Below are 21,518 nucleotides of genomic sequence, written 5' to 3' on the forward strand. Positions count from 1 at the left end.
TCACTGACTATGCCAAAGCCTTTGACTGTGTGGATCACAATAAACTGTGGAACATTCTGAAAGAGATGGGAATACCAGACCACCTGACCTTCCTCTTGAGAAACCTGTGTGCAGGTCAGGAAGCAACAGTTAGAACTGGACATGGAACAACAGACTGGTTCCAAATAGGAAAACATGGCTTAATATTCTCTTTAAAAAAATATCAGAGCCATTCCTTAAGCCCTTTCTGCCTTTATCACCCTCTTTCTTTTCCCCCTTTCAGAACACATATTCTTGTTTATACCCCACTACTAATACATATATACTTTAAGATGTGATCCCAACATCAATGGACTAGTGGTCCTGGGAACTCAAGCCTTGAATCTGGATTAAAGTGGACCCATCCTTATAATGCCTCTGTTCACCTAGTAGAAGTGAGGATGTTTGGGACGAAGCAGTATCCATTTTGAAAGAACGTATTATCATCCAGGGTCTTAAATTATGTCTTAAAAGTACTTTTTCATATACAATATTCAGCACTTAGTCAAAGACAATCAGGCACAGAAAAAAGCGAGAAACTTTGTATAAGAACTGACTGCGCCCAAAAGAAAGCACAAATTGACCTACAGAGATTACAGATGCTGGAATTATCTGATATGGACCATAAAAGAACACTGCTTAGTGAGTTTAAAGAAGATAAAGACAAGCATAAAAATATCTGCAGGTGACAAGTTTCTGTTAAGTGTTACAACAGAATTTTTAAAGAATCACATCGAACTTCTCCAACTGAGAAATATAACCAAAATTAAGAACACAATAGATGGGTTAAAAAGAAAATTAGACACAGCGGAAGACAGAACAAGTGTGCTACCAAAGTGGTCCCCAACCAATTTGTCACCAGGGACCCATTTCGTGGAAGACAAGTTTCCATGGACTGGAGGAGGGTGGGATGGTTTCAGGATGATTCAAGAGTATTACATTTATTGTGCACTTTATTATTCTTGCATCAGCTCCACCTCAGATCATTAGGCATTAGATCCCAGAGGTTGGGGACCACTGAATTGTATGTTACGCAGGAAGATATTATCTTGTCCTCAATACAGCATGGAAGACATATGGACAGGAAATACAGAATTAGAGTAGAAACAGAGGATAAATATAGAGATCTAAGATATATTTAATTGGAGTCCCAGAGGGTGAAGAGAAAGAAAAGGTGTAAAGGCAACATTTAAAGAGAATATGATCAATAACTTGTGATGAAATACATCAATTCACACATTGAAGATGCCAAGTAAAGCCCAAGAAAGCTAAAGACTTAACAGAAAAAAATACTGACAAGTTGTGACGTCTGTAACTTACTTTCAAAAGGTCAAGAAAAAAGTTTTTATATCCAAGAGAGAAAGCAAATTAGGAAAAATGATAATAATTGGCAGATCTAGATGCAGGTATGTGTGTGTGCATTGTTACTGTTGTTCAGTGGCTACGCCATTTCAGCTCTTTGCAACCCCATGGACTGCAGCACGCCAGGCTTCCCTGTCCTTTTCAATCTTCCAGAATTTGCTTAAACTCATATCCATTGATTTGGTGATGCCATCCAACCGTCTTATCCTCTGTCGCCCCCTTCTACTAGCCTTTCAGTATTTCTGTAGGTTTGAAATGTTTCAAAATAAAAAGTTTGGGGGAAGTATCAGTTCTCTACAGGGAGATCTGCCAAGTGCTCAGATCCTTGAAAAACGTAGGTCTGGGATGTGTCACCTGGTGAAGAACCCTGAACAGGCAAAATGCAGGCTGGAGGCAAAGGGAACAGGAGCTGGGTAGCAAAGAAGGGAGGTTATATATCAGCTACAGCTTTGTTATAGAAAAGCCTATAGCTTCTACGTATATTTCTTTTCTTGCTGTGTCAAGTATATTTTTTAATATATTTTAATTCTCCCATTCTTCTCTGTTTTTCTCCACTGTTGTACACAGTGGTGATTAACTTTACAGTGTAGTTTATAGTTTGCAAACTATTGAGATGAGCTGGTAAAGAACTGCAGGGGTAATGGACATCATCTCGACGTCCTGGACTCAGAAGTGGATGTGATCCTTTACAAGATTTTGAGTTATCTCCCTTTGGGAAATGAGTGAATGTATTTTTAAAAGTGTTATTATAATAATTAATGAGTTAGTATTTATTTGGCTGTCCCAGGTCTTAGTTACAGCATGTGGGATCTTTAGTTGCAGCATTCAGACTCTTAGTTGTGGCATGTGGGATCCGATTCCCCACCAGGGATCAAACCCGAGCCCCCTGCATTGGAAGCATGGAGTCTTAATCATTGGACCACCAGAGAAGTCCTGAGTGAATGTGTTTTTGACCGGTATAGACATATTATACTGGAGATGATATATACAGATTATATAAGATAATATATGTAATATTTTTAAGAGTAAATACTCCAATAAGGACATGCATGGATGTCAGGCTTTTAAAACAGTGGACTGTGGGGATATTTGCTTTTTTTTTTAGCAGTACCACGTGACTTGCAGGATCTTAGTTCCTCAACCAGGGATTGCCCACAGCAGTGAAAGCACCGAGTCCTAACCACTGGGAAACCAGGAAATTCCTGTGGGACTTTTTTTTTGGCCATCCAACAACTTCACTTCCTATATGGAGGGATTCCTTTGTAGGAGTGGTATCTCTAGGGAGTGTGTATACTCTATATATGCTGAAGAGGAAGGTCCTTCACTCCACCTCTGCCCACCTTAGTCTCAAGTTTAGATAGTCCAGTGCTTCAGTTTCCCCATCCAGTTCCCTTTCTCCGCCCAGGCATGGTAGCCCCGAATGGGTTCCCAGAGTCCTTTGAATGTGCCTGCTAGGTAGGGAGCAGTTCCGGGGACCCAGGATAAGAAGGTCTGCCTTCCATAGCCACTTTATCCTCATCTCAGGTCCAAGGTGACGTGCTGTTTTCTGGCTGGGTGAAGCTATAAGGAAGGTGTCATGTTTCCTGTCTTCCCCTCCCAGGCAGACGGGGCCAAGTCACCCAGGAACTGAGGGGGAGCCTGCAGGCAAGACGGTGGTGGCCTTCAGCTCCCCACCCTTTGCCTTCATACTTTACCAGGGTCTGAAACTGAATACCAGTGGGAGTAGAGGGTTGCAATCAAGTCCAGGCTTTGGGACCTCACAGACCTGGGTTCAAAATCCCACTACAGCTACTGCAACTCCTATTCTCTAAATGATGGCAAAAATTTCAGATTAAAAACAAAAAGTTTGGTGGTGGGAATGTAAAATGGTGCAGCTCCAATGGAAAGTGGCTCTTCCTTAAGAAATTAAATATAGAATGATCATAGGATTCAGCAGTCTCACTTCCGTACACATCCCAAAGAAGTGAAAGCAAAGACTCAGATATATGTACACCCATGCTCATAGAAGCATTATTCACAATTGCCAAAGGGTGGAAGCAACCCAGGTGTCCACTGATTGAATGAATGGATAAACAAAACGTGGAATATACAGACAATGGAATATTGGGTGCTAAGTCGCTAAGTTGTGTCTGACTCTTTATGACCCTATGGACTGTAGCCCACCAGGCTCCTCTGTCCATGAGATTTTCCAGTCAAGAATACTGGAGTGAGGTGCCATTTCCCTCTCCAGGAGATCTTCCCTACCTAGGGATTGAATCTGTGTCTCTTATTTCTCTTGCATTGTCATGTGGGTTCTTTACCACTAGTGCCACCTGGAAAGCCCAATGGAATATTATTCAGCCTTTAAAAAGAATGAAATTTCAGTGCCTGCTACAGCATGGATAAACCTTGAAGTTTTCATGCTAAGTGAAATAAGGCAATGACAAAAAAGAAAAATAACATATGATTTCACTCACTTGTGTCAGGTCCCCAGAAAAGTCAAAGTCACACAAACAGACAAAGTAGAAAGGTGGTTGGCAGTGGCTGGGGTTGGGGGGATGGGGAGTCACTGTTTAGTGGGTATGGAGTTTCACTTTGGGAAGATGAAAAAAGTTCTGGAAATGGATAGTGGTGATGGTTTCAGAATAATGTGAATGTATTTAATGCCACTTAACCATATGCTTAAAAATGATTGAAATGGTAAATTTCATGTTATATATGTTTAATCACAGTTTTTAAAAAATCGCTGAAAAATAAAAAGGTAGTATGACCAAGAAAAATGTCCCCTGCTCCAATTCTGCCTCTGCCTGTAGTATGAAATCTTGGCCTAGAAGCAGGAAAAGCTGGAGGTGGGGTGGGAGTCAGATTTGTAGGGTCAAAAGGAGGGAAGAGAACCAGCAGAGAGTGGAAGAGGGGTCACTGAGGCCAGCACTTGCCTCCAGACACCTAGCCCCACCCTCTCTCTCAGGCCCCACTTGGGGCCAGTTCTCTTCCTGCAACACCTTTTCCCTCTCTAATCTGTGGCCCATCTCCCACTCAGCCTCTGTAGTGGTCTGACCACGTATCTGTCCTTCTTAAACTCTTTCAGCAGCTCCCATGGCCTCAGCTTCAGTCTTGCAAGTAGAACTGTTCTAAACTGACTCTGAAACTTTTTTCAGCTTCACAGTCCTGTCTTTCCTGAGCTCTGAGTTCCTTTAAGTCACACAGCATAACCATGTTTGAATACCGTCCATCTGCAGATAAAGAAATGTTATCCCTGATTTTCTCAGCAACCCTGCAAAGCAGGTGTCACTGATTCCCATTTTAGAGATGGGAAAACTGACTCTCAACAAGGCTAGGTTGGGCTCAGAGACCTAGACCCTTTTGGCCAAGCTTTGGATCCCCTCTCGTTCACTCAGGTGCCTCAGTGCCTTTGTTCAAGAATGAGCATAAGCCCGCCCGCCCTCAGGTTTGGCTCAGAGTCGTGACACCACCCCACCCTGCCCCAGGCATTCGTGATTTTGGTGTCTTCTTCACAGTGTTCAACATGGTTGAAAATGCACTTGATTACAGATTTGCTGTCCTTCCCCCGACTAGACTGTGGGCTCCAGGAGAGCAGGGGGTCATGTCTGTGTGTCTGCTGGCGCCCCAGCACCTGGAGCACACGTGATGCACTGCAGACCAACAAGCAGCCCTGAGGAGATGGGCCCGCTGAGGAAACAGCCGGATCCCTCCCAGTGCCAGGGCTAGCCTGCCCTTCTGCATGCCCCCTGAGTCCTCTGATGCCAGAGAAGCTGTTGGTCCCTTACACTAGGCCTGTGGTTATTCCTTGGCTCTTGGGCCTCTCTTGATAGACCTCAGTCTCCCAGGCCCAGTGCCTGGCCTACTCCAGCTACCTCTCATCAGACACCCCAATCAATATCAGAATATCCCCCGTTGGCACTTGGTTTGTTCCAGCTTCATTCTCACTAGGGGCTCAGAATGCTGAACAGTTTCTTCCAGAAGGCAGGCATTTCCCCCACCCCATCCCACCATATAAAGCCCTCTGGGGCTGGAGTGAGTGAGCCCACAGCTCCCAGAGCCTGGCCTGTCTTGAGGAGGGGCCCGGAACAGAGTACCGGGAGCACAAGTACCAGCAGCAGCAAGTTTTATTGCAACTAGAATCCCCTGGTCATGTGGGAGGGGTGGGGCGGAGGGACACCGGTTACTGACGCCACATTCCCAATCCACGGCATGGAGCCAAAGGTCCAGTTGGCTGTGCCCCACCTCTTCCCCAGCCCCCCTCCCATCACGGTGTCATCAAGGCTGAGTTAGAGGCGGGTGAAATGTGGAGTCCATTTCAGCAGAGGCTTCGTCTGAGGGATCTGAGGAGCATTTGGTGGTGGGGGTCCAGGTGGCCCAAGACGCACAGGGTGCTTTGGGCTGACGTTGGCACGTGTCCTTGTGGGGCTTTAGGGGAAAGCAAAGAGGCCACTCTGTCCACGCGGAGAGGGTGGGAGGGAGGGAGACAAAGGCTCAAAGTGAGAAATCCTGGCCAGCAACCACACAGGTGGGACCTGGGGACCCAGAGTCCTAGACCAGGGTTGGTGCCCACCCCCTGCCTCTGTGGCATTCATCCCACTAGCCGCTCTTGGGTCCTATGTGGGGATCTGAAGGTGGCCCAAGTCTTGGTCCATTATCTGGAGGACGTCGTCCAGGATGGAAGGCCCCAGGTCCACGTGCAGGGACAGCAGGGAGCTGGCATGGGACAGGAAGGGTTCCTCTGCCCCAGACTCGGGGGTCAGCCCGCTGTGGGCGGCGCCAGCCTCTGGGATCCTCCACACGTCCACAGTCCCCGCCTCCTGCGGGGAGGGCTGTGGGGTCTCCAGGTGCAGGCGAGGGGGTTTGGGGGGCGCCTGGGCGGCGGGCAGGGTGAGGGCCTGGGGCCCGCCGATGACCGGCAGGGAGATGGCGTTCTTGAGCAGAGGGGACGGCCCGTCCGGGAGCTCCCGCCCGCACAGTGTGGCCGTGCGCGTGAACTGGAAGGGCATCTCGAAGCTGCTGTCCTCCTGGGTCTCGTCCACCGCCGTCCCCGGCAAGAGATGGAACTTGCCCTGCAGGAAGGAGATGTCACCAAACGTGTCATTGCCGCCTCCGCTGCCAATGTGGATGGTGTGGCGGAAGTCCCCCAGCGGCGGGCTGATCATGTCTGAGGACAGCAGGTCCCGCAGCTTCTCCTTCTTGCCCTTGCGGCTGCCGCGCTTCAGATAGATGGGCACCTTGGTGGACATGGCGACCTCACCCCTGGGGACCGGGGCCTGCCACTCGCAGGACCGCGCCCTCCGCTGTCTCCTCTCACCCCCGTCCACCACAAACACCCAGAGCGAGGTGTCCAGACACCAAACACTTGCCAAAGGGCTAAGAAACGATCAGTGAAGTCAGAGGGTTGAGATAACCAAAATCACTTTCTCCCAAGAAGGTTGAAAACGCTTCTGAAAACCAGAAGCAGGCAGGCACAAAGCTGGTAGGCAGCAATGCTCTCTGGGCTTGTCCTTGAGAGATTCTCTCCGATCCGGGCTGAGGAGCTGAAACACGAAGGATATGAGTAAGAGATGGAAGGACAAAAGCAGAGGCACCTGTCTGGTTTCCGGGTGCCCTTCAGGAGCCCCAGGAGCCCACGCGGGGCCTACTCTTGTGGGGAGCCCTCCTGGAAATATCCTGTGTTCCTCCACAGACTAACTGCGGCCTCAAGGTCTGGATCCCAAGTGCTAAGCCTCTCCCTCTATGAGTGGGGACCCTGAGTGACAGGCCTGAAGTCACATACACAGCCCGGGTTCTGGTCTCCTGCTCTGAGTCCGCAGTTCTTCTCATCTTCATTGTGTGCATTCAACTGTGCCTGAGACATGACCAGTTCCAAGTCATCGGTGGTGGGAGCGTGGGGGGCAAAGGGGGGCACTTGTCTCAGATTTGTCTCAGCTCCTGACTTGACTGAGGATAGAGGTCTTGTGACCTCTGTCCTGCCCACCTAGGCCGGGCCCAGAACTGGAGGCACAGCAGGTGTTCAGCCCACCAAGCCAAAGGAACGCCGGTTTGGCCCAATCACATCCCACCTGGAAGGGAGCTGCCTGCTCAGAGCTTCCCTTTTCTCCTTCTCCGGGTTAGGAGTTCCCTGTGGGCAGGAGCTGAGTCTACAGTAGTTTCTGCCCCTCCTTTTTGTCCCAGCAGCTAAGGGGAAGAGGGAGAGGGGGTATAAATACTTGGGGAGTGGAGGCTCTGCCCCGTGCCTAGGATTTTGTTGAGTTCTTTGCAAACCCATCTCATTCAGTCATCACAACCGCTCTCCTTTCCTTCCCATTTAAAATGAGAGCTCTCGGAATTTCACAGTGGTCCAGTGGTTAGGACTTGCAGCTTTCACTGCTGTGGGTCCAGGTTCAGTCCTTGGTTGGGGAACTAAGATCCTGCAAGCCACATGACATGGCCAAATAAATAAATAAAATTAGAGCTATCAGACATTTTGGAGGGATTCCCATAAGGCATTGCAAAATGAGAGAAGCAAAATGCAAAAATGTAGTCTAGAAGATTCCATTTGTTGAAAGCAGTTCCGCTCCCCACTCCCCACACATCCATGTATGTGTACCTACACATACAGGTCTGCATAGGATTATATCTTATATCAGAGCAGGAAATAATATAGAAGGCTGGCACTAGGTCGGTATAGGGGCTACCTAGAGGCAGGGGGGGCGGGGATGGAGTGTGGGGTCTGTGACATGGGAGGAAAAGTTGTCCTCAATAAAAATTATCTTTACTATCTGGTCTCATTACTAAAAAATGATATACGTAAGCTAAGTATGAAAGGATGGTTGCCAAATGTTGATGGTAGTTCTCTCAAGGTGGTAGAATTTCAGGTGACTTCCTCTTTCTTGTTCATACTTCTATAAGCTCAAATTCTTAACAAGAAGCATGTATTATTTATAAGCACATATTATTCATGTAGTCAGAATAAACACAGATATTTTTAAGGTGGAAAAAATAAATACACTCTGGAGGGATGTCATACAGGTTTAACAGAAAAAGGAAGTGGAACAAGCACTCCCTCTAGTTCCAGCAGCAGGGGACTGGCCTGATGTGTAGAATCAGCACAAAAGGCAAGGAAACTTGTCCAAGGTCACCCAGTGGGTGACCACGTGAGCCCACCCTTCTGGGGCCAACAGGGGCTGAGCAGGTGGGAAATCGCTGGGGAAGGGTCAAGCAGCCTCTGCCAGTTCCTCTGCCCCACTCTTCTTCTTCATCTTTTTTTAAATATTTATTTTTCTGACTGGGCCAGGTCTCAGTTGTTGCACTTGGGTCTTTAGTTGCAGCAAGCAAACTCTTATTGCGGCACGTGGGATCTTTTAGTTCCCTGACCAGGGATGGAACCCAGGATCCCTGTATTGGGAGCACGGAGTCTTAGCCACTGGACCACCAGGGAAGTCCCCTCTGCCGCATTCAGCCTCAGGAGCAGGGTGAGAGAAGAAGGAGGGGGCTGGCAGGAGGTAGCAGGAAGGAGGATGCAGGAGAGGCAGAATCCCAACTACAACCCTCCCCCTAGCCAGGCCCTTACTCAGGAAACCCCACCCCAGGACCGGACAGCTAGGGTCAGTGGTGCTGAGCCACAGAGGCCGGACATCTTGCCCCTCCCAGAGCACCTGCAGCTTAATAGGAAACAAAGGAATGACTCTCTGGTGGCAGAATTCCAGCTAAGCTTGGAAGGAGCTGGGGGGGAAGGGGAGGGAGGCAGGACGTGCTCTGAGGTCCTGGACTCCCATCACTCTTTTCTCTAAAAGACATTTATCTGTGCCCACCATGCTGGGTCTGGAGGCATGCCGACATATATCCTATCTGTCCCCTTGGCAGGCGAGAAATCCTGGGATAGTTTTCCTTCCTTTTCGCTCATGGAGAAGGAGGCCAACGGGTGGGATCTGCCCAGAACTTGGGCCAGACCTCCCCCCTCCCCCCGCCCTTCATCATACAGGGGCGCCAAGACAGCCTGAGTGTTTCCACAACAGATCCGGCGTCCCTGACAGCTCTCGTGCTCTGAGCCAGATGTAACCACCCAATTCCAGATGTGAGGAGAACTGAGGCTGGGGGGAAGGGTTGGGCCAGTGTCAACCACCAGGGGAGAGCTGGGAACTGCAACCATCAAGCCCCAAATATTCAGATTTGGCAACTCCAAGACCCCGGGTTCCAGCTAGCCTTGCATGGTTTCCATTTTAACCTCCAAGGCACAACACAGTGTCATCACTGGCCTTTACAGAGGCAGAAGCTGACTCTCAGAGACATCGAGCAACTTTGGCCAGGTCACCCAGCTAGTAAGAGGAAGAGTGGGCACTGCTACCCAGCTGGGTTCCAGTGGCTCTGATACAATGGGCCATGCCAAAGTATGTGCACTGTCTGGGGAGCAAGAGGGAAATGGATCCACCTGGGCTGGAGCTGCCAGGTCCCCAAGCCTCCCATTTAAGTCCTACCTCTTGGCTGCTTCCATCTCTCAATGTGCAAGTGTCCAGATATATGAGAATGAGCTGTCCATCAGGACAAGGCTCTAGGGGCTGGGCTGGGTTGCACCCTGCAGCTTTGGGAGGAGTAGATAGGAGCCATCCCACCTCCTTTAGAGAAAATGACTTCTTGGAGGCAGAGCCCCCTCCTCACAAGGAATACTAGGCCACTCCCCACCAGGGGTGATCCAAAGGCAGGCCCCTAACCTTGAACCCACTACTACCTGGAAAACATCTTTTCTCTCTGGGCCTCACCTTCCTCATCCATGAAATGGGATGACAACAAGGCCATTACCAGGGAGTTAGTGGAAGTCAGAGAGAGTGTGGATGTAAGAGGGGGTTAGTGGGTCACTGTCAGCCTCGACATTTATTCAACAAATAGCTATAGGGACTTCCTCAAGCATTCCGGTTCTCTGGGGACAGTGCTGCAGACAAGACCGAAAAAGGGCAGTCCCTGGGCGGAGGGGTCCTCCAGTACAGGCTGGCCGCGGGGTCTCCCAACTTCCCTGTGCAGAGCGGCGCTCGGTTTCGTGACCACCAGGTGGCGCGCGTTCTCCCTCTACCGCCCCTTGTCCCGGAGGGGTCCTGCACGCACCGGGGTCTCTAGCGAATCTACAGTTCTAGGCGGGTGCCTCCCAAGGAGAGGCACGTACGTTCGCGTACCAGGTGCGGACTGTCTGCAGGATCTTCTTCCCTTGGAGGATTCTGGGCTCACAACCAGACAGTCGGGGAAAGAGGGAGCGATCGGGGACCCTGCCCGGGTATCCAAGCTCTGGGAGGAGCCTCCCCTGTGCTTTCCGGCCTAGGCGATGTCCGAGTGTCCGCTCGGCGCAGGGCCAGAGTTCGGGCGTGCGGCCCCCGCCCCGTGGCTCCGGCGGGTCTCGCTACTCAGCCCCAGCTCGGGTTCCGGGGCCGACCCCCTCCCCGCCCTCTGCATGAGCACAGCCCAGCCCAGTCCGGATCCGTTTCAGGACACTCGCGGCCACGGCTAAAGATAGGAGGACACCTCACCATCGACTAAAAATACGACCCCGGGTCCGGGCGAGGGCGCTGAAAGGCAGGAGGGCACTCCCGGGTCCCGGGGGTGGGGCAGGGGCCCCGGCGCAGCATGGAGGACTGGACCGGGAATTCGGGTTCGGGATGCGCGGCGACCCGCAGGCCGAGGGGAACGCGGGCGTGGCCGCCGGGACCGAGGCGCGAGTGAGAAATGCCGTGCATCTCACGGCAGAAAGGACTTACGAAGGGATGAGTTGGAGACCGAGGCGCGATCGAGGATGAAGCGCCTTAAGGATGGGCCTCTAGAGGGACCCCCCCACACACACTTCCGGGAGCCGCGGTCTGGCTGCAGAGTCCGGGCCTGAACTCACCTTGCGCGTTTAGGTGGCTGACCGGCGAGAAGCGAAAGCGCAGGAGCTGGACCGCGCGGCGGTGGGATAGACCTGAGCTGTGAACTTACATGGAAGACCGTGGCCCCTGAGGCCCCGCCCCCTGCGCGCAGAGCCAATGCCGGGGCAGCCCCATCTAGGCCACGCCCACAGCCGCGCCCCACTCGCGGGCCCGCCTGGGCTCCCTCTTCCGAGGCGCAGCGCGGGGGTCCAGCAGCCGCGGGGCCCCGGGGGTCCAGTCCGAGCTCGATCAGCTGCGGGCCGGGCCGCGTCGGGTGATGGGGCTGGACTCCGCGGACTCCGGCTATGTCCGTCAGAGCCAAAACTCTCGGTTCCAGGAGGGCCGAGGGGGGAGGTAGCCGGAAGACCGAATTCTTTAGAATTCACAAGAGGAGCGTCCCTGGAGGGTTCCCTCCCTGGAGGACACTGGCTTGAAAGTATTGAGTGACCGGTGAGGAAATGAATGAGGCCTCCAAGGCGCTTACGTCAATATATTACAGATTTCCGAGAGGTTTCAGGAGCTTGCGGTCCTCTAGAAAAGAGGGCTTTGTGGGTGTGCGCGGGATGAGTGGCCCGGCCACGCCCGTATTTGCCGTATTTATCTTCAGGCTAGGTGACTTCCGGGGCGGGTGTGGGACTGGAACTCAGACTTTACAACGTTGGGTGAGGTCCTGGGGCTCGCCGATGACGGTGACCAGGAGGGTTATTGATTGGTTGGTTGGGTTCATTCATTCAGTAGAAGAAACATTTACTGAAAAGCAGACCCTGCAAAGGGTGGATGGTAGTGAGGTAAGGGGATCTGACAGCTGTGACAGTACAATGTGACCAAGATGATAAAATCTTCCATACTGTAAATGTGGGAGGGACTCGAGGAGAGGGGGTCAGAAAGGCATCCTGAAGGAGGGAAGGATGCTGAGGGTGGAGGTGGAGGTCAGCTAAGCCAGGAGGGAGGGAAGGATGGGGAGAAGCAGAATGCAGTATGCAGAGTAATGGCTCCCCCTAAAAAAGCAGAGACATTACTTTGCCAACCAAGGTCCATCTAGTCAAGGCCATGATTTTTCCAGTGGTCATGTATGGATGTGAGAGTTGGACTGTGAAGAAAGCTGATCGTTGAAGAATTGATGCTTTTGAACTGTGGTGCTGGAGAAGACTCTTGAGAGTCCCTTGGACTGCAAGGGGATCCAACCAGTCCATTCTAAAGGAGATCAATCCTGGGTGTTCATTGGAAGGACTGATGCTAAAGCTGAAACTCCAATACTTTGGCCACCTCATGCGACGAGTTGACTCACTGGAAAAGACTCTGATGCTGGGAAGGATTGGGGGCAGGAGGAGAAGGGGACGACAGAGAATGAGATGGCTGGATGGCATCACCAACTCGATGGACATGAGTTTGAGTGAACTCGGGGAGTTGGTGATGGACAGGGAGGCCTGGCATACTGTGATTCATGGGGTCGCAAAGAGTCGGACACAACTGAGCGACTGAACTGAACTGAACTGAACTGAAGGAGGGGGAACCTGTGAATGTGTTTTGTTACATGGCAAAGAACAATTAAGTTTGCCAATGGAATTAGAGTTACTAATCAACTGACTTTAAAACAGAGAGATTGGGACTTCCCTGGTGGTCCAGTGATTAAGAAGCCACCCTGCAATGCAGGGGACATGGGTTCTACCCCTGGGTGGGGAACTAAAATCCCACGTGCAGCAGAGAAACTAAGCCGGTGCACCCCCAGCTAGAGAGCCCTTGTGCTGCAACAAAATATCCCATGTGAGGCAAGTAAGACCCAACACAGACAAATAAATAAATTTTTAAAAATTGTATTGTGCTTTTAAAAAACAAAAAAACAGAGAAATTATCCAAATTATCTGGGTGGGTCCAGCACAATAATGACTGATGGTTCTTAAAGTGGAAGAGGGAGACTGGAGTGTCAGAAAAAGAGATGTGATGATGCAGAAACGCTGTGTTGCTGCTTAGGAAGATGGAGGAAGGGGCCACAAGCAGGCAGCCTCTGGAAGCTGAAAAAAAATAAGGAAACGGGTCATCCCCTAGAGCATCCGGAAGAAACACAGCCCACTGAGCTTGATTTTAGACCCATATTGGAACTTCTCCCCAACAGGACTGGAAGTTTATAAATTTGTGTTGTTTTAAGCCCCCAACTTATGGATGTGAGAGCTGGAAAATAAAAAAAGGCTGAGCACCGAAGAATTGATGCCTTTGAACTGTGGTGCTGGACAAGACTCTTGAGAGTCCCTTGGACTGCAAAGAGATCAAACCAGTCAATCCTAAAGGAAATTGGTATTGAATGTTCATCGGAAGGACTGATGCTGAAGCTGAAGCTCCAATACTTTGGCCATCTTATGCGAAGAGCCAACTCATTGAAAAAGACCCTGATGCTGGGAAAGATTGAAGGCAGGAAGAGAAGGGGATGACAGAGGGTGAGATGGTTGGATGGCATCAGCAGTTCAATGGATATGAGTTTGAGCAAGCTCTGGGAGTTGGCGAAGGATAGGGAGGCCAGCATGCTGCAGTGCATGGAGTCCCAAAGAGTCAGACAGGACTAAGCGACTGAACAACTCCAAAGCCCCCACGCTGGTGGCGATTTGCTACAGCAGCAATAGAAAACAAATGCAGGGAAGTTTCAACTTTTAATCTTCAGCCTTCTTGGCTACTCCCTCAACTCCCCAAGGAGCATCGTTAGGTGGATTCTGCCAGGACTGGCCTAGTGGCTCAGAGGAAAGCTGAGACCTGGACAGTGGAGGAAGGGGGCCCTAGTCCAAGTTGTCTGGGTGGGTAAGTGTTGTACCTTCCCCCTTCCTACCACCCAGGCTTTGTCAGCCACCAACCCACCCAGGCCGGCCTATGCCCCTTGCCCAGTGCCTTTTGCCCTTGAGCTCCTCAAATCCTCTGAGAGCCAGTGAGATGGACAGAGCCAGCATCACTATCCCCCTTTGTAGAAGTGAAAACTGAAACTCGGGGCACTGACAGTGATCTACTTAGCCTGAAATGGCAAGACCTGCTGGCTCTGGGTCCTCCTCCCCACTCAAGCTTCCCACCCAGCCATTGTCACACCTGCCCTCCCCTCATTCCTACGAAACAACCAGGTTGGGTGACAGCTCGATGCCCAGCCCTGAGCACTGTCGGCTGTGCTGCCGACTTGCTCTCTGGCCCAAAAAAGGCCAATCCCTTCAGAGCCTCCTTGCCTGTAAAAGTGGAGTTCCATGAGTCCCAAACAAGATAAGGGACTTGTGCTTGTTTTGTTGATGGGAACACACAGTCCCTGCAGGCAGGAGTTTCATGGAAACATTATAACTGGAGCTTTGGGGGATGGCGGATGGCCTTGCCACCTGACTTGGAATGAATCTAATGATGAATAGCTGACTCTGTTAATGACTCCTCTGAGCCTGTGGGAATAACGCTGAGACGCGGCCCCCACTCTCTGCCCATCAGTGAGCATCCTCCGTTGGGGGAAGGGACTTGGGAAAGGTCAGGAGCTCCATTCAGGGCTGGTGACAAAATTACAGGCACGAAAGCTTGGAGAGGCAAAGACCCTTATCCAAGGCCACTGAAAGCCAGGAAGCAACTCCAGAGTTCTTTGGAGAAGTTCTGGTGTATGGGGGAGGGCAACTGGAAAGCACTGGGGATGACAGAGCACTTGGGTGATGATTTGTCCCCCAAGCCTGACCCAATTCTGGGTCCTTCCCTCAGCAGTCAGTCATCTGCCCAGCCTGGCTGTGTGGTCAGGGCTCCCAAGCAGGGCCCAAAGCCACAGGATGTGCCACCTGCGCTCTGGGGCTGTTCTAAGCCCACCTGGATGTGACACTGTTCCACCCAGCGCTGGCTCCCTGGACAGTTCCTACTCCCCTTGTTGTCAACCGGAGTTCCAGCCCCTGCAAAGCCCACATCCAAGGCCCTCTCTGTGCCTGGCACTGGGTTCTGCGCTTTGCAAGCATTCAGGTAGACGGTCCATTCTCCCCATTCACAGAGGCAGCTGTATGGCTTGGCCGGGGCCTGCGGAGTCCCTGGGGAGCCTGCTGCTGGCTGCTCTCAGCTCTGCTGAATGGAAGGAATCCTTGCAGACACGCCCCGTGTTGCCATGGTAGCCCTGAGGTTAATGAGCATTTATAATACAGGATTTCATTGACTGGAATTGCTTTTTTTTATGTAATGTCTCAGGCTGAGCGTAAAGGCCTGAGTGTGGGTGATGAGGATGGGATCCTAGGCCAACCGAGCATCGAGGTGTCCTGCGTTTCTGACACAGTGGATGCTCAGGCCAAGTGCCTCCTGTTCAGGGCCTGGACTGGTCTTACCGGAAGGGGTCCCGGACAGCCTAGGGCCTAAGGGGTAGGACCCTGAGGGATGTTCAGGGGAGGTGAGAGGCGAGGAAGCCTGGAGGGAGAAATGCCCCAATAGGTCATTCAAGTCCCTTCCCCTTAGCCTGGAGTCTCACCTTGATTCTGAGCTAAGCCCAGGCGCCATCCCCCTGCCCCCAACCCCACAGCTGCTTCCCCCACCCAAGGACCTGTAATCGGCACACAGGGACTGACTCAGCCCTTCCTTCCCCTCCTGGCCTCTTCTTCCTGGAAATCACCTGCGTCAGCAGCCCCAGCCCCTGAGGGCCCTGGGGGATAGAGTTGGAGGCCCGCTTCTCCAGGGTCATCTGGGGAGAACGATGGAGGAACCGAGCCGGAGGGTAGGACTCCCAGGCTGGAGCCAGCTTTCCTCGGCCCCTCCCACTGGGGACCTAGGGAGGCAGGTGGGATGAGGGGGACCAGGAGTCTGGGGACAGGTCTGGGGACAGGGCATCACAGGGGAAGGGACATCAAGGGGGAAGAGAGAGGAGACAAGGTCCCCGAAAGGGCCTCAGCTCCCCCCACCCCCATCCCCTGCCGTGGGAGGCAGGGAGTGGGACAGGCTGCATCCACCCCTAGGAAGCCTCCTCCGTGGCAGCCTGAGGCCTGTGGCCTGAGCCAACCCCCAGCCTGGGATGGATTTTTCCTTGATTGTTTCTTGTTTCCTTCCTCCCCTGGGCTCCTGCCAACTCCAGCCCTGCCCTCCTCGCTCCTCACCCGCCTTTAGGGAACTCTGACCCTATGGAGACTGGGACTCCCGATGAGAGCTCCCCCAGAGTGCCCCCAGCTCCTGCCTCCTGCCTCTGCCTTGGTCCCCTCTGTGGGAACTGAGTGGCAGGGCCTGACTGGGGGACTTCTCTGTGGGTCTGGATTTTTGGTCCCAGGCTCAGGGCCAAGGGGGTTTCCAGAGTTGTAACAGCCCTGTCCTAGAAGGGACCAGTCCAGGCACTTCCTTGGGAGCCTCCAAGCCACACGGCCGTCTTTTGGTCTGGGCAATGCAGAGTTAGCAGAAGTTGTGTTCAACACTTCCCACACTTTTGAGACACTTTGTCATTATTCATTTTAAAAACTCATTGGCATCTACCTTGTGCCTAGGGCTGTGCCAACTGGAGAAGATACAGATGGCCAAGCCTGGGTTCCAGCCCTCAGAAAACAGACACCCCAGGTAAAACAAATGACCAGTTCTGTGCCATAATGGAGATCCTGAAAGCAGAGGCCAGCTCTGATTTATCTTTTTCCTTCCCAGGCGGCATGGATGAGGCCCAGTCAGTGCCAATGGATTGCATGCGTACTATTAATAAGTCAATTCAGTCGTGTCCGACTCTTTGCGACCCTATGGACTCTAGCCCTCCAGTCTCCTCTCTTCATGGGGCTTTCCAGGCAAGAATACTTGTGTGGGTGGCCATGCCCTCCTCCAGGGGATCTTCCCAACCCAGGGGTTGAACTCATATCTCTTAAGTCTCTTGCATTGGCAGGCAGGCTGTTTACCACTAGTGCCACCTAGGAAATGGGTTGAGGGAAGAACCAAAAAGAACAGCAGTAAGAGCGGTTTGTTCTGCTAGTGGTGGGGAAGCAGGTGGAAGAGTCAGGAAGGCTTCAAGGAAGAGGTGATATTTGAGCAGGATGTTAATGGATAAGTAGGAATTTGCCAGTTGGAGAATGGAAAAGATATTTCAGGGGGAGCAGGCAGGGGCAAAAGCAGAGGCCAGAAGGAGTGCGAGTAGATGCACGGTGTGATCAGGAAACAAGAGATGTCTAGCAGACCATGGCATAGAAGGGGGGAAAGACCATGAGGGTAGGGGCAGCATTTGCCATGCCCAGCTCCCATCCTTCTTATTCTGGTGACCACCCATCAATTTTCCACAGTATGATTGACCCACTGCCAAGCTCTAAAAGTGGGTCTGAGACCCTGATCTACCCAATCTGAGTGATGGGGATGGTTTAGGGATAGGCATATATCAGCAAGGGCTTCCCTGGTGGCTCAGTTGGTAAACAATCTGCCGGCAATGTGGGAGACCTGGGTCCAATCCCTGGGTTGGGAAGATCCCTTGGAGGAGGGCATGGCAATCCACTCCAGTTTTCTGGCCTGGAGAATTTCATGGACTGTATAGTCCATGGGGTCCAAAAAGTCAGACACGACCAAGTGACTTTCACCACCATATATCAACATATATTGTGATTGATAAGGTGCGATTGATAGGGTGACAAATGGCAAGACGTCAACTCAGGGCTCCCGGTGGCCAGCTCTGCCACTCTGAGGGAAGAGCCTGTCCGAGAATAAAGACAGCACAGAGAAAAACAGAGCCAAGAGAATGACTTTCAATGACATGGCTTGTGCTCCTGGATCCGGTCTTGCCTGAAGCAGAGATCCATTGTATGAACCAACAACTTAACGACTTTTGTTTAGTCCAGCTGGAATTGAGTGTCTGTTACTCGCCACCGAGAATCTTGCCTATTAAAGAATAATTAAAAGCAGGACTTCCTTGGTGGCACAGTGGATAAGAATCCGCCTGCCAAGGCAGTGGACACAGGTTCGATCCCTGGTCTGGGAAGATTCCACATGCTGCAGAACAACTAAGCCCATTGCCGCAACGACTGAACGCTGGAGCCCGTGCTCTGCAACGAGAGAAGCCACCACGGTGAGAAGCCCTCGCGCTGCAACTAGAGAAAGCCCGCTCATAGCAATGAAGACCCAGCACAGCCAAAAAGAAGAAGAATTAAAAACAGACAACAGCTTGTGCTAGCTGCTGAATGGGCGGGAATCAAGGGTCTGTGTAAGTGCGATATGACCAGAATTGCATTTTTCCATTGAAATTACTTTTTTCCGACATGGTAGCACTTTCATTCGGTTCACAGTTTAGAAATCACAAGGGGCCAAACGCCTCCCTCTCACTCTTGTTTTCCAGGCATCACTTCTCCCCACGGACAACCACTACTGTTTCTTGTAAAAACTTCTAGAGATACTCTTTGCACAAGCAAGCCCTCTCTCATCTTTTTTTTTATGCAAGTGAAAGTCGCTCAGTTGTGTCCGACTCTTTGCGACCCCACGGGCTATACAGTCCACGGAATTCTCCAGGCCAGAATACTGGAGTGGGTAGCCTTTCCCTTCTCCAGGGGATCATCCCAACCCAGGAATCAAATCAGGGTCTCCTGCATTGCAGGCGGATTCTTTACCAGCTGAGCTAAAAGGGAAGCCCTTTTTTATACAAATGGCAATATTTAGACAAGGAGAGCCCCAAAGTACAGCAGGCCATGGTGGGAGTGGGGAGAGGCGAGGCCCCACTGCTGGGAAGCTGCATTTTTTTGAAACCCTGCTATTCACTCTCCTGCACCTGCCTTTTTCCAGTTAACGCTGTACTATGACCACTCCATTGGAGAAGGCAATGGCAAGCCACTCCAGTACTATTGCCTAGAAAATCCCATGGATGGAGGAGCCTGGTAGGCTGCAGTCCGTGGGGTCGCTGAGGGTCGAACATGACTGAGCGACTTCGCTTTCACTTTTCACTTTTACACATTGGAGAAGGAAATGGCAACCCACTCCAGTGTTCTTGCCTGTAAAATCCCAGGGACGGGGGAGCCTGGTGGGCTTCCGTCTATGGGCTCACACAGAGTCGGACACGACTGAAGTGACGCAGCAGCAGCAGCAGCATGACCACTCCATAGCCATTCACAGAATCTGTCCTCGGTGTAATTTTCTCACAGCTGCATAGTATTCCACATAGGGTGCCCCATCATTTACCTAAACTATGGCCTCTCCAGTCTCAAGCCACTTCTCTGCTCCCTCTGCTCCAGACACGGGCCCTTCAGCTCCTAATGGTCTCAGCTGATAGGCGTTTAGCTTGTCCCCAGGCCTTTCCGTGACAAGCAGTGCTGCAGCGTGTCGTCTTGTATAGATGCTGTTTTACACACGTGAGCACAGCTGCAGAATAAGTTCATAAGAACTCAGGAGTCATATGCTTCCCAGGCAGTGCTAGTGGTAAAGAATCCACCTGCTTGGAGAAGGAAATGGCAACCCACTCCAGTATCCTTGCCTGGAAAATCTCATGGACATAGGAGCCTGATGGGCTGCAGTCCGCGGGGTCGCAAAGAGTCGGGCACGATTGAGTGACTAACGCACACAAACTGATAGGAACTGTAAGATGCTCAGTTATTTCATGTGCCACTAAAAAAGATCACTATGAATTATGCTATAATTTGGTGTTTTCTTATTTAGAATTTTATTTTTAATTAAAGAACTGTTATAGATTTATGTAAGCATAGATTTTTATTATAAACTTGTGGACACATAAAAAGGAAAAATGAAATAAATTGGGTTATTGTATTCAAAAAAAAAAAAAGAATCCACCTGCTAATGCAGGAGACATAAGAGACGTGGGTTTGATCCCTGGGTCTGGAAGATCCCCTGGAGGAGGAAATGGCAACCCATTCCAGTATTCTTGACAGAGGAGCCTGGTGGGCTACAGTCTATGGGGTCACAAAGTGTCGGGCATGACTGAAGCAACTTGGCACGCAGGCACACGAGTGTCACAGGACACTCACAATTATCATTTGATCAGCTCTGTCCACTTGTCCTTCTCAGGGGATGTACCAGGTCCAGGGTCCCCACATGGACCACAGGGCCTGTTTCTCCTCAAGCTTCATTGGTACCAGGTTCTCAGTTTTTTTTATTATTTTTTAAAATTTTATTTATTTATTTGGCTTTGCCAGGTCTTAGTTGAAGCATTCGGGATCTTTAGTTGTGGCCTGTGAGATCTAATTCCCTGACCAGGAATTGAACCCAGGCCCCCTGTTTTGGGAGTGCAGAGTCTTAGCCACGGGACCACCAGGGAAGTTCCAATCTGTTCTATTGTTGTCACCATGATTGGCAAACACTGACTAACGACAAGGGAAGCTTGAAAAGGGAAAGCAAAAGTGTTTGTCGCTCAGTCGACTCTGCGACTCCATGGACTGCAGCACGTCAGGCTCCTCTGTTTATGGAATTCTCCAGGCAGAATACTGGAATGGATTGCCATTTCCTTTTCCAGGGGAATCTTCCCAACCCAGGAATTGAACCTTGATCCAGGAATAGAACCTGGATCTCTTGCATAGCAGGCAGATTCTTTACCATTTGAGACACCAGGGAAGCCTTGGTATGGTTTTAACCTACATTTCTCTTATGATAAATGAGATTGGCCATTTTTCATAGTCTTCAGGGCCAACTTTCTTTCCTTTTCCATGAACTGACTGAGAAATATGCTTCGGCGGGTTGATTCAGAGACAAGGGTGGGGCAAGAGGCCTGATTGGAGGCAGGGGCCACTTTGGGGCCAGTTGGTTCAGAGGAGAGACAGAACTTGGCTCTGAGCTGTGGTGGAAAAGCCGGCTCTGGAGATAATGAGGTCAAAAGATTGGAATTTGGTGACAAATGGGCTAAGGGGGCCAGGGAGGAAGAAGAAGGAGGGGTCAGGCTGGTCCAGGGTGATGACTTGGTTGATCTGAGGGGGCAGGGGAGGAAGGGGAGGACAGGCAAGTCATCAAGCGCGGTGGGGGATCCCAGTGGGTCCCTGCCCACTCTCCATCCCATGTCGTGACTGATGCAAAACACCGAGCTGATGGCCACACGCTCCTGCTCACATGCTTCGGTGGCCACAGACCCTGGGCAGTGCCCCTGCTCGACTCCAACCCCAAGCCACCTCTTGGCTCCCTCTGCTCTGGACGCGGCCTGCACACACACAGGCTCCAGGTGCAGGCACCTTGCATGACTTCTCCTTTCTCTGGGCCATCTCCCTTTATTCTGCAGCTCTCAGCCATGGGGTCAACCCCAGTTAATGTCACATTGCCTTGGAGAAACTCTGGACCACTCTTCTCTCTGTGCCATCGTCATCTGATTCATGTATATCCCCCTCCCCCCCCCCCCGACTGGACTGTCACCACGGTTGTCCAGAGTGGATGCCCATGAAT

General features: G+C 51.4%; 1 protein-coding gene and 1 long non-coding RNA gene across 3 annotated transcripts; one reads left to right on the forward strand and one right to left on the reverse strand.

Annotated features, from left to right (window-relative positions):
• Positions 1 to 5,468: 5,468 nt before the first annotated feature.
• Positions 5,469 to 11,347, reverse strand: CDC42EP2 (CDC42 effector protein 2). 2 transcript variants are annotated; one of them, XM_088832134.1, is made up of 3 exons: positions 11,216 to 11,276; positions 7,428 to 7,542; positions 5,469 to 6,902 (listed from the first exon to the last, which is right to left on the reverse strand). In XM_088832134.1, exon 3 carries the CDS (start codon positions 6,606 to 6,608, stop codon positions 5,976 to 5,978), a length of 633 nt encoding a protein of 210 aa, XP_088688260.1. In that variant the 5' UTR covers positions 6,609 to 6,902; positions 7,428 to 7,542; positions 11,216 to 11,276; the 3' UTR covers positions 5,469 to 5,975. The 2 variants fall into 2 exon arrangements, with proteins under 2 accessions (XP_088688260.1, XP_055271535.2); XM_055415560.2 differs by lacking the exon at positions 7,428 to 7,542 and having other exon boundaries at positions 11,216 to 11,347.
• Positions 11,348 to 11,464: 117 nt separating this feature from the next.
• LOC129548781 (uncharacterized) lies at positions 11,465 to 19,854 on the forward strand. The gene is made up of 3 exons (XR_008684403.2): positions 11,465 to 11,684; positions 16,676 to 16,745; positions 16,827 to 19,854. It is a non-coding gene; the product is annotated as an uncharacterized LOC129548781 (long non-coding RNA).
• The last annotated feature ends 1,664 nt before the right edge of the window (positions 19,855 to 21,518 follow it).

This window comes from Moschus berezovskii, chromosome 25, assembly GCF_049115385.1.
Source record: "Moschus berezovskii isolate FMDL1 chromosome 25, NW_MosBer_1.0, whole genome shotgun sequence".
NCBI lineage: Eukaryota > Metazoa > Chordata > Mammalia > Artiodactyla > Moschidae > Moschus > Moschus berezovskii.

Excerpts from the sequence above, each read along its gene's own strand:
- CDC42EP2 (XM_055415560.2), bottom strand. The coding sequence starts at position 6,608 with ATGTCCACCAAGGTGCCCATCTATCTGAAGCGCGGCAGCCGCAAGGGC.